At 42.2% G+C, this 12,983-nt stretch overlaps 1 protein-coding gene across 6 annotated transcripts in view; it reads left to right on the top strand.

Annotated features, from left to right (window-relative positions):
• The window catches only part of Tnrc6b (trinucleotide repeat containing adaptor 6B), a 213,853-nt gene that overhangs the window by 145,070 nt on the left and 55,800 nt on the right, over positions 1 to 12,983 (top strand). For all 6 annotated transcript variants that reach the window (XM_048355025.1, XM_048355016.1, XM_048354991.1 and 3 more), the window contains 2 exons: positions 2,349 to 2,370; positions 12,633 to 12,974. In XM_048355025.1, the coding sequence (XP_048210982.1) occupies positions 2,349 to 2,370; positions 12,633 to 12,974 (364 nt within the window). The remainder of the gene's footprint in view (positions 1 to 2,348; positions 2,371 to 12,632; positions 12,975 to 12,983) is intronic.

Raw genomic sequence — 12,983 nt, 5'->3', positions numbered from 1 at the left:
CCTTATTGTAAAGACAAGTAGGTGGCATAAAATGTGCTATGGTGGAAAGAATGATTGAGAATATGCAAGTCTCTATTATGTGGCCATTCATTCAGTCAGTGAACATGTGTGGTACTTCTTAGTGCTTCCAGGTCTCTCTTGCCTCTTTTCCCAATTACTTGATAACCATCTCTTGTGTCTCTTTCCTGTCAGATCAGCTGTGAGTTTCTTGCAATTTTGTTCGTATTTGTATTGATTGTAACTAGGGCAGTGTCTCGTGCCCAGTAGTTACTTTAAGGAAAAAGTTCATGTCATTGAACATGCTCAAACCCTTGCCTAGCAATGCTGTGGGCCTTGGCTCTAATGTGTGTGTTGGAAAGGGCGGGGGGGGGGGGGGGGAAGCGTGGTGACTGATAGCAACAGAATTTTCTTAAAGCTCCAACTTTTATTTAAAACAAAAATTTTAGTTACTTCCACCCAGAAATTAAACACAAACTTTTCAGTTTGCTCTTTCCAGAGGAAATGCCGTTAGATTTCCACTCATGAGAGAGAAGGACTCCATTCACACATTGGGCTGATGCCAGGAAAGGAAGAAGCATTGTGTGGTGTTGGCAGAACACATGCTCTGCCCATCCAGCGTTTTACTCTGTGGGATTGCTCTTTTAAGAGAACCCACATTATAAGACATAATTGACATTATTTGGTTTTGTTGCTTACAGCTGGGAAAGGCTGATTTCTATACAGCTAATCTTCAAAATGGCATTCTAAGAATATTTACAGTGGTACAAAACCAAAATTGCCTTAAGGAATTGGTATGTGGATGTAATCTATTCATTCTCAGATAAATGAAGATTGTAGAAAAATTTAAGGGATTTCAGGAGAATTGAGTGTGTAGCAATTCTGGGAAGTAGGTTCATTGAAAAGATACCTTGTTCCACAAAATCAGTACTGTGGAATTAGCTTGTCTTTAATGCATGAATGTACAGAAGCATTCTAGGAGGTCCTCAGAGTAGATAGCTTAGCTCAGGTTGAGTCTGACCAAGGTCATATTCTCAAAAAAAACAACCATATCTTCATAACAGTAATCAATCACAAATAATCAAGGCCTCTTCTTTGCAAGATGGTTAACATTAATTTTCTAATAGCTTTTGTTACAAAAGTCAGATGACCAATATAGACATGCTTGAGAAGATTAACAGTTGGGAAGAAGTGGGTCAGAATCACCCATGATCTTACCAACCTGTGGCCACTGCTGGAATTGAAGGATGTTTTCCGTGTGTGTGTCTTCTTGTGGTTGTTTCTGTCTTACAGGACATGTATAATTAGGTGCCCGTCTTTATTTTCCCCTCTTAACAATGCTGGAAGCAGTTGCCTATGTGGCTTCTAATCATCATTTTCAAGCTCTATAAAAATCTATTATTTATCTAGCCTCTCAGGGTAATCACTTTATTTATAGCTTAGTTACTACTCAAAGAAATATTTTAACAAAACACTCGTTCAAATTTTGTATATTTCAGTCTTAATATTATACTTCATACTCCTTTATGTACATTCTGGATACAACAGCAAGCAATTACTGAGCATTACCATAGAATGTCTGATTAATCCTTACAACAAATAAATGTAAAACTGAGTTCACACAGTCAAGAAATGGCATGGCTTGGGTTTAAATCCCTTTGCCACTCTGATCTCTGATGCTCTCCATAGTGGGCCCCTAAATTTTTGCTTTTTAGATTTGAGTACATACTAATGGGAATCTTTTTGTCTTCTTTCGTTTCTGGAGAAACCAAAATGGTGAATATCATTCCAACATGTGGACCATCTCATTTAACCTCAGAAGAGCTTTTTAAAAATAAAATGAAAACAAACAAAAAACCCAGCCAGGTGCTGGTGGCTCAAGTCTATAATCCTAGCTACTCAGGAGGCTGTGATCTGAGGATTGAGACTCAAAGCCAGCTGGGGCAGGAAAGTCTGTGAGACTTTTACGTCCACCAAACTACCAGAAAAGCCAGAAATGGAGCTGTGGCTCAAGTGGTAGAGCACTAGCTTTGAATAAAAAGAAGCTCAAGGACAGAATCCAGACCTTGAGTTCAAGCCCCAGGACTGGTACAAAAAGACAGACAGAGAAATAAAAGAAAAAGAAATATTATACTTTTACAATCCTTTTCAATAGTGGCCATAGTAGCTGGACAGACAGCCTTAATCTCTGGGATGTGTGCATTAACTCCCCCCCTTTTTTTTTTCCTGGCTTTTAACTACACTCCTATGTGTTGTCTGATAGCTTACATTACCTGAATTATCAGAATTAAAGTAGTCTTACATTTTTGAATAAAAAAGCAAATTTCATTTATGTCTTGTTTATTTTGCAGGTCACGGAACAAAAAACCAAAGGTAAGTGGTTTTTTCCCTTTTAAATTCATTAGTACCTTTAATGCTTAGATCTCAGTGTTGGTGACTCAGCCTCCAGCCCACTGAAAAAAATGTTGTAGAGTCATTAAGGTGGTTGTTGGCAGTCACCAAAGAGTGGTAATGACAAATTAAACATACTTGTCCTAGTGTTGCTAGTTGGCCTTCAATTTTTCAGGAAGCAAGAAGATACTTTGATTTAAAAGTGAGTCATGATTTTGAACTGAACCTTTTCAAAATGTCTCAGAGAGCAATAATACAAAACACCAGCTCCTGCTTTGAGATGGGCACTGCAGCGCTTGGTTAACTGCCCAATCCATGGTATACATTGTCTGAACATAGAATGTCCTGTTTAGGATATGTGCACAGTCTTCTGAGAGCTGGAAAAGGCTTTTTAAAAAAACACATTTTGAATAAATTAGTTCAGCACACACTCAGGTTACGTTTATTTATTTAATTCTTCTCTCACTAGTTTTGATCATATAGTATTAGTCTTCTGATGGTCACACTTTTGCTTAGTACCCTGAAGAATGAGAGCTAGGAAGGCTGAGGTGGTAGAGCGCCAACCTTGTGTGAAAAAGCTAATAAGCAGGAGCCTGAGTCCAAACCCCAGTAGCAGTGCATACGTGTACACACACATACACAAACTGGCAACTTAATACCTTAAGATAGTTCCTGTTGTTGTTGTTGTTGTTGACACTAGTGTATGAGCACTACCACCCTGGATGAAGGATATCAGATATGACCGAATTGGAGGTGGATAGATAATGATGATGGAAAGATAAGACTTGATGAGAGTCCATGCCTATAATCCCAGCTACTCAGGGGGTGGGGACCAGGAGGAATGTTAAAAGAGTTCTGCTCAGGCAAAAACTGAGCAAAATCTTATCTCAGCAAATAAGCTGGCAGTGGTGGCTTCTCCTGTTATCCCAGCTACACAGTAGGAAGATCTGATGTCCAGGCCCTCCCTCCTTGAGCAAAAATCCAATCAAGACTGTATCTAAAAAATAAGGTAAAAGAGGGCTGGGGATATGGCCTAGTGGCAAGAGTGCTTGCCTCGTATACATGAAGCCCTGGGTTCGATTCCTCAGCACCACATATATAGAAAAGGCCAGAAGTGGCGCTGTGGCTCAAGTGGTAGAGTGCTAGCCTTGAGCAAAAAGAAGCCGGGGACAGTGCTCAGGCCCTGAGTCCCCAGGTCTGGCCAAAAAAAAAAAAAAAAGGTAAAAAGAGCTGAAAGCATAGCTCAAATGACAGATCACTTGTCAAGCAAGCATAGGCCCTGAGTTCAAAACCCTGGACTTGCACCCCACAAAGAACTTGATGAGACCTTCTAATGATTTGTCTCCCTCCCTCCCTCCCTCCCTCCCTCCCTTCCTCCCTCCCTCCGGCTCTCTTCTTTTTTGTTAGACAAAAGGTCTTACACAGTGATGGAAGATGAACAAGGTTATAAGGATAGTGCTAATTTCTTGGGAAACAGTTATAGGAAACAACATTCCCAGATAACTAAGACACTGCTGTGATATATTTCTAATCAAAAGGCATTTCCAAGAAAAATGTAACCTGGGACTTAGTGATTTAGAAAATAAACTAAGAGAAATTATTAGTAGTATAATTATTTTAATTGCTTAGGGAATGGTGTTCTCCCCTTGCACATTGAGCCAGTTTCTAGCCCGGAAGTAGGCTTTCTTTTAAAAGTGTGTTGGTTTTGGTATGGTTTGATTTGGGGTTTTATTGTTGTTTTAAGACAGTGTTTTTCTTTGTAGTCTAGGCTGGTGGTCTCAAATTTGCTATCCTCTTGCTTTCTCCTCTATATGTTGGGATTATAGGCATGTAATATGGCTCTGAAATATCTTTGTAGATTATTTTGTTTAACCTGTAAATTATACTTTGCTATATAGAAAAAGTGTTAGTGTTATTTATAGTGAGTGTCCCTATTTTCTAAACCAACTTACTATCTAGGAAAGGACTTAGGCACTTAAATATTTATAGGGATTTTTGATGATTTATAGGGATGACAGATGAGAAAATTGGTGTTTTCCTGGACACCCCAGGCTCTGTGGTTGCTGGACCACTGGGGCTGGGCTGGGTTCTCGGGTCTGGCCACAGTCCATCGCTCATGAAGCCATGTTCTAGTCGAGCTGAATTGCTGTGCAGATCAGCAGCATTGCTACTGGAAAGCTGAAAACCCATTAGGCACTTTCTCTTTTTAAGAAAAAAGAAAAAGGTTTTTGTTGTTGTTGGGGTGTTTTTGTACTAGCCTGTTAGTCAGTTCTCAAACACTTTCTTTTCTCTGCTGAGGTCTTGAAAGTCAGACTACTTTCTGCTCACTGTCAAATTTTCCTTCAGATCAGGGTATTTTCCCCCACTTACTGAGATGGAATATATTTTATATTGTTCACATGATCCCTACACTTTCAGTTAAAAAATAAGGTCAGCTAGACACTGGTGAGTTACACCTATAATCCTGACTACTCAGGAAGTTGAGATCTAAAGTTCAAAGCCAGCCCATTCAGACAAATCCACAACCTTATCTCCAATTAACCAAGAAATTGGAACAGAAGGCACAGTTCAAGTGGTAGAGCCTCAGCTGTGAGCATACAAGGCCGTCAAGAGTGCAAGGGCCTCAGCTCAAGACCTAGTATCCGCATAAAAATAAGTGAGTTACTTATTCTAATAAAGCTTGCCGGGAGCCTGTTTCCTCTCTCCGGGGACTTGTTTAGTTAAACCAGGGAGGTAGACAGGAAGCGAAATAAAAATTATCCTTGAGTTGTGTGAGACTGTAAATGGACCGTTCTAGGCTTGCTGTCTAGCTTGACGCACAGCTCTTCAACTTTGCTAGTTGCTTCTTTTCTTCCCTCAGCAGATATTTCTGGGTCCCATTCCTTTCCCCTAAAACATTACTACCTCCCTTAGGCAACCTCCCCTTAATTCCAAGACTAGCTTCCATCCCTTTCCCTAACAAAACCTTTAAGAAAAAAGAAGATTGTGTTTGTTCTGATTTTTGAGTTATAGGGAGGACTGAAGTAAGTTTTTCCTGTATTTCAGAGAAGTAAATTAATTCTATGTTCTTCTTTTCACTTCTATGATTTTTTTTTTTTAAATGATGAGTGTTCTAGAGAGGAGAGGAGGACAGAGATTCCAGGTGGAGGTCCTATGATGACATGGGCCAAAGCTGGACTGCCACTCAGGTGCCAGAGAAGGAAGAGCACCTCAAATAGAGCTCAGATCCTCCTTTGTGGATATTGGGCTTAGAATCCAGAGTTTAGCTGGGCACTGATGGCTCACACCTGTAACTATTCAGGAAGCTGAAATCTGAGGATCGTGGTTTGAAGCCAGCAGGAATGTCCATGAAATTCTTTTACCTCCAATTAAACACCAGAAAACTGGGGCTGGGGATATGGCCTAGTGGCAAGAGTGCCTGCCTCGGATACACGAGGCCCTAGGTTCGATTCCCCAGCACCACATATACAGAAAACGGCCAGAAGCGGCGCTGTGGCTCAAGTGGCAGAGTGCTAGCCTTGAGCGGGAAGAAGCCAGGGACAGTGCTCAGGCCCTGAGTCCAAGGCCCAGGACTGGCAAAAAAAAAAAAAAAAAAAAAAAAAAACCACCAGAAAACTGGAAGTGGTGCTGTGGCTCAAAAGTGGTAGAGTGTTACCCTGGAGTGAAAAAGGTCAGGGACAATGTCCAAGCCCTGAGGTCAAGCCCCATGCCTGACCAACATAAAAGAATTAAGAGTTTAAGGAATTGATGCAATAGATCATATCCGAGGATTGAGATTTGAAGCCAGTTTGGGCAGATAAATTTCAAAGACTTTCATCACCAATTATGCAGCAAAAGCCAGAAGTGGAGCTGTGGTTCAAGTTTTATAGTATTAGCCATGAGCCAGAAAACTTAGAAAGATTGTGAGGCCTTGACTTGAAGCCTTTGATACCAGCACCAAAATAAAAAAAGGATTGAAGGGCTCTGTTGCCTGGCATGGAACATTTCCTTACTTAATATCTGTTATGGATGTTTTTGTCAGGGAGACTTATTCTGACCCCAAAAGTCCTAATGAGTGAAAGCAGAGAGGAAAAGCCTCCAGCTCAGTGAGTCAGTTACATTTTTAGATTCTGTCGTTGAAAGCAGTGATTCATAACCTTCCCCTACACTCTGCTGACACACATCTGAAGGACACACCTAGGTTTATGGGCAATTGCAATACAACCCAGTCTTCTGAGCTTATTCCAGAGGCATAAATTAGATTATTTATAAACTACTTGTAGCACCTCTTACACCTGTGGAGATACAAGTATCCTAGTAAGATTCTTGTTCAGAGATGAAACTGGCTGCTGCTAAGAGAGATGAGCAGGTGGAGCTGTGGCTCAATTGGTAGAGCGCCCGAAGTGGAAAGAGCCGAGAGAGAGTGTGAAGTTCTGAGTTCAAACCTCAATACTGGCACCAACACAAGACATGAATGAATGATGAATGTGAGGTCGAAGACATGTGGCTCAGGTAAGTGAGCACAGGAATGTCTAGATGGAAGGTAATGAGAAGTTTACCCAGTCAGTAGCAGTGCTGACCGAGAGGAAGGAAGGAATTGAAGAGATGCTTTGGTTACACTTCGTTCGTGTGTGTGTGTGCGCGCGCGCGTGCAGATTGAGAATTTGAAGCTACCTGCCTAGGTGGTAACTTGAGTACTAGTTGGGTGATGACTTGACTGTGTTAGGTAACAGGATTCAGCATTTGGGGGTGAGTGAGTTTGAGGGGAAGATGGAGAGGTCTAAATTGAAGAGAATGACGTGGGAAGCATTTACACAGTGCTAGCTAAATCCACGCGACAGTTTGTGTTCAAATAACCTGAGTGTATCACTCTGAGTTCATGCACACTGCCACTGACTGGCACCTCTTCTTAAGTAGGCATGCACACCACACCCAGCAAATTTTTCTTTTTTCATTTCTGGGCTTTTGAACTCAGGACCTTGTGCTTTCTAGGCAGGGGCTCTCCTACTTGAACCACAACCCTCCAGCTCTTTTTACTTTCATTGTTTTTTGAATTGGATCTTACTTTTTGCCTAGCTGGCTTACCTGGACCATGATTTTGCTATGTATACTTTGCACATACCCGGGATTACAGGCACACACCAGCCTGCCTTTATTAATATGAATGTATGTTGGTTGGTTCTGGAGCTTGTAACTCTGGGTCTTGGTTGTGTCCCTTGAGCTTTTCTTGCTCAAGGCTAACTCTACCGCTTGACTACAGCACCACTTGGCTTTATCTGAATAGTTGATTGGAGATAAGAATCTCCTGGAGGGCTGGAAATGTGGCTTAGTGGTAGAGTGCTTGCCTAGCATGCATGAAGCCCTGGGTTTGATTCCTCAGCACCATGTAAACAGAAAAGGCAGAAATGCCACTGTGGCTCAAGAGGTAGAGTGCTAGCCTTGAGCAAAAAGAAGCCAGGGACAGACAGTGCTTGGGCCCTGACTCTCCAAGCGCCAGGACTGGCCAAAAAAAAAAAAAAATCTCCTGGACTTTCCCGCCTTGACTGGCTTGAACTGCAACCCTTAGATCTCAGCCTACTGAGTAGTGGTATAACAGGTGTGAGCCACTGGCACCTGGCTCAAGCTTTCATTTTTTATTGATTGAAACTTTTTTTGCTGTAGCTGACCTCAAATGATGATCCTTTTAGCCTTAGCCTCTTCCGTAGCTCAGATTACAAGCATGAGCCATCATGCACAACTAACTTTTTTTTTAAGATACAACTCATTGCCAAATTCAACTGCCATTTTGAAGTTGTGATCAAGAGTATAGTGAAAAGCTTAAGGTGTGCCTGCCTAACAAGTATGAGGCACTGAATTTAAACACCCTCCCCGCCTCCCCTAAAAGTAGTCAAAGCTGGGCGCTGGTGGCTCATGCCTGTCATCCTAACTACTCAAGAGGCTGAGATCTGAGGATCACAGTTTGAAGCCAGCCCTGGCAGGAAGTCTGTGAGAGTCTTATCTCCAGTTAAGCACCAGAAAACTGGAAGTGGAGCTGTGGTTCAAAGTGATAAATCACTAGCTTTGAGTGAAAAAGCTCAGGGAGAGTGCCCAGAGCTAGATAGAGTTCAAGCCCCACGACTGAGCCCCCCAAAAAGAGTAGTAAAGAGTAGGTATTAGCTAGGACTGGTGACTTCTACCATCCTCCCTACTCAGGAGGCTGAGACCTAGAACATCTTGGTTTAATGCCAGCTTAAGCAGAAAAGTCTATAAGATTTTATCGTCAGTTAACCAGCAGCTAGGCTAGAGGCACGTGAGCTAAGAAAGTTCTTCATATTCTTCAGTGAATTAGGATTTGTTCCATGCATCTCATGATACATGAAAATGAAAACTTCCTGAAAACACAACTTCCCAAAAGTAATGTTTTATTGGAAAACAGCCATGCTCTTCGGTTACCTACATCTGTGGCTACTTTTCCCTTTAAGTGCAGAGTTGAGTTGTTGCATTTAACACCGATGGCCTAAAGCCTAAATATTTCAAATTTGACCCCTACAGAAAATTTGCTGACCTCTGATCCAGGTAGGAAAAGCCCACAAGGGAAGAGAGAAGAACTGAGGAGCTAGCCTTCCCAGTACTTAATTAACTAGTACCTTAAAAACATTTCTAGATGATATTTTTCCTGTTAGTGCCATTAAGATCATTAGTAGTAGTTTATATTACTCCAGTGTGGTGGTTGAGTTTGTTGAGCGTACACACCAATGACAGTTCAGAGGTTCACCTGCTCCAGGACTTTCTTAAGTGCCAGCCAAGCAAACGAGGTCAGGACTTCACACTCTTGTATTGCCCCCCAGTGCCTTGATCTGAAAAAGTACAGTGATGTTTGTCAGAAAAAAAGGACAAGTTCTAAGTAAAATAGGAGGTTGAGATAAGGATTTAGGAATGGGAGTCAGTCATTAGAGTATGTAAATCATTTATGCACAAGAAGAAATTAGAAAATAGAATGTGTAGCATTTACCCCAAATTCTTTCGCTGCCATATGGTACAGAGACCATGTTTGAAGCCACTGACTTTTTCTCTGGGAATGAAAAACTACAAGCAGCTCATCTTTGGAAACATTTGCATGACAACCTACAAATCATTATGATTCAGAATAAGAGGGCCTGAAAAGTCACATTTTCCAATTTGATGATATATCTCTTCTGCCGTCATCTGACAGTTTGGAATTTCTTGAGATGCACATGCTCATTCTGATGTCTTAACTTTGAAAGACTTGTGAAATCGAGTTGATCTCGCCTCTTCCCTAACAGCTGGTTACTGTCTGGTAACAGGCAAGAATTGTGATTGACCTTTTTAGATGTTTAAAGTTCTTGAATTCCTGGAGAAATATAGCCAAAGAAATCTAATAAGAATCTGGCCCTGAAGCAGTTAGCCTGTGACTCACAAAGTCCTGTAGGTTTTCTCTAACTGGGTCCTGGAAATTTGAATGACTTGCCTCCTGAGAAGGGAAGTGGTTGAAGCATATTTATTTCCATTTTACATGACTTTATCATTTACAGTCCAGGCCATACCTGGTATGATGGTGAGACAATGCCCTGAAGAGATTGGATAGCAAATTTTGCACAATACACCATGCCCACCAAATAGTGCAGTGCATCATACTGTAGCTGGAGTTTGGACCTCAGTCATTTTAGGCTGCTCTTTATTATTTTCTTTTTTAGGAAAATGTGTGCGGGCATGCAGCCAACCTAGTTAAGTAAAAGTGAGGATTCTGGCACTTTTATAGATGGGAAGTCTTAGAAACACAGCTCCTTCCTCTTAAAAACCAGTTTGGAAGAATCCACTCAATCTCAGCCAGCGTCTTCTCCCCTCCCTCCCCCCACTTGAACTCAGGGTGCTGTCACTGAGCTTCTTTTACTCATGGCAAGCACTCTACCACTTGAGCCACAGCTCCATTTCTGGCCTTTTCTGAGTATTTTACTAAAAATAAGAGCCTCGTGGTTTTTCCTGCTAAGATTGGCTTCAAACTACAATCCTCAGATCTTAGCTTCCTGAGGAGCTAAGATTATAAACATGAGCCACAAGCGCCCAGTCCTCTGCCAACTTCTTGCTTATTCTCATAAGAGGAAAGGAATTGATAATGCCATATGGAATCTTCTAGAAGTAGAAAAGGCATCGTTAATCTTTATTCATTTACCAATCAATTATTGGTCCATCAGTTGTTATAAGTTCTGAAGAGGGTACTACGTTAGTTAATAGTAGATAATAACTGGTATATTTTCTTATGTCCCTTGTTCATTCTGGTCATGTGGATCTTCTCACACACTCCTTCCTTACTGGGACACCAGACATGGGTTACTAGACCTTACATTGGACATACTCTTTACTGCTGGCACCAACAATATTCGCTAGTGTCCAGTGGTAGAAGAGATCGGGCCCCCTGCTTTCTGATGATGTATCTCTGTGCTCATAAAGGAGCCAGTTAAATGGCAACATGCTGGCCCAGCATCATTTCAGCAGTCGAAGCAGTACTGCCACCAGGGTGGCCCCCGCATGACTCTGGGTGGCAGATTTGAGCCTCACAGCGTGTTGTAATCCTGCAAGCCTGTATGTGCAAGGCAGATTTTCTTGGGAAGGGTGACAGTCTTGTGCTAGGATGAAGGAAGAAAGTGCACATTCTAAGAGAATCTTCTCTGCAGGGTTGGGGTGGGGAGCCAAATGGTACGGCAGCTTGTAGCTTCATGGTCTCTGTGCACATTTCTTTGCTGTTTATCACTTTTAAAATTAAAGTAAAATTCAAATTATGTAAACGAAATGGAAAAAGTATCCAATAATGAAATTTTGGTATTAACTTAAAAGTTGAGCATAACATTCATGGCATGCCTGCATTCCCAGCTACTAGGGAAGCCGAGCAGGATCTTGAGTTTGAAACCAGTATGGGAAAATTTTGTAAGATCCCCTTTGAAAAAAAAGAAAGTACAGGGGCTGGGAATGTGGCTTAATGATAGACTGCTTGCCTAGATGCAGGAAGCCATGGGTTTGATTCCTTAGTACCACATAAGCAGAAAAGGCTGGAAGTGGTGCTCTGGCTCAAGAGGTAGGGTGCTAGCTTTCAGCCAAAGATGCTTAGAGATGGTGCCCAGGACCTGAATTTGCCAGCCCCGGGACTGGCAAATAAAAAATAAAAATAAAAGTACAAAACAAAAGAGCTAGGAGCATGATACAAGTAATAAGGTACTTGGGGTTTAATCCCTAATATGAAGGGAGAAAGGGAGGGAATGAGGGAAAGAAGAAACAAAGTGAGGGAGAAAAGAAGGAAAGGGGAAAGGGAAAGGTTTTTTGACAAAAGCTTGAAAGATTTGATTTTTTTAGTACTTAATGCAGAAGACCAAGCAAGCCTTTGAATTCAGGCATCTCTAGGAAATAAAGTCAAATTTTGTGACAGTCTAGACCTGAGGATTTTTTTTTGGTAGGGGTCTACTTTGCCAGGCCTTGAGGTCCTTGAAGGAGAGGGTTCTGTATAAATAGAGCGTTTCAATCTAACTTTGTAGATTGAAAAACTGGACAGAATGGTCTCAGAGCACAGGTGAAACATGCTTAGCTCCTATAGTCCAGGGCTTCAGACAAGTTCACAAAGGTTTAAGAAATTGGATGAAGGGTACCCTGGATACTGTATAGACTGGTATTAGAACTAGGGAAGTGAAAGGGAATATCAAAATTGAGAGACAATGGATAAAAAGACAAATGACTTCAAAAGCAATACTTGCAAAACCATTTGGTGTAAACCAACTGAATAACTAATGGGGGGAGAGGGAAAAGGGGGAGAGGGAGGGGGGAAGGGGAATGAGGGAGGAGGGAACAAACAGTACGAGAAATGTATCCATGGCCTTACGTATAAAACTAACCTCTCTGTGACAATAAATAAGTAATTATTTTTAAAGGCGGGGTGGGAATGCCCCCCTCCAAAAAAAAAAAAAAAAAGAAATTGGATGAAGGGAAGGGGCTCTTAGACAAAGAGGCGTGACCCTTCTGGGAATCAATTCTGTTTGTTGACTGGGTTGCTTCTCTTCCCCCCCCCCCCCCCAATTAATGGAATGTAATTCTGTGGTATTGTGTTCAAATCCTTGTCACCATCACCCATCATCACCTTGCTGCAATTTGGAAAGACTGTGGCCCCAAGAGCAGCATAGAAGATTGTCTTGTTCTAGAATCAGTCTTATGTGAGCATTCATAAAAAACGATTTCTAGAAAAATGTCCTTGGTTTCAAAGACTTGTCCAATCTCTCTTTCAGTGCCCGAAGTGACGAAACCAAGTTTAAGCCAACCAACGGCCGCCAGCCCAATTGGCAGCTCTCCATCGCCACCAGTCAATGGTGGCAACAATGCCAAAAGGGTGGCCGTGCCGAACGGACAGCCGCCAAGCGCCGCCCGCTACATGCCTCGGGAGGTGCCGCCGCGATTCCGTTGCCAGCAGGACCACAAAGTGTTACTAAAACGTGGGCAGCCCCCTCCACCGTCCTGCATGCTCCTCGGGGGCGGGGCGGGGCCTCCTCCCTGCACAGCACCTGGAGCAAACCCAAACAACGCACAAGTGACAGGAACGCTGCTGCAGAGCGAGAGTGGGACTGCACCAGGTAAGGACA

Source organism: Perognathus longimembris, chromosome 1 (genome assembly GCF_023159225.1).
Source record: "Perognathus longimembris pacificus isolate PPM17 chromosome 1, ASM2315922v1, whole genome shotgun sequence".
Classification (NCBI taxonomy): Eukaryota; Metazoa; Chordata; class Mammalia; order Rodentia; family Heteromyidae; genus Perognathus; species Perognathus longimembris.
Note: the sequence above shows the minus strand (reverse complement) of the source record. Positions and strands in the feature narration are given on the sequence as shown.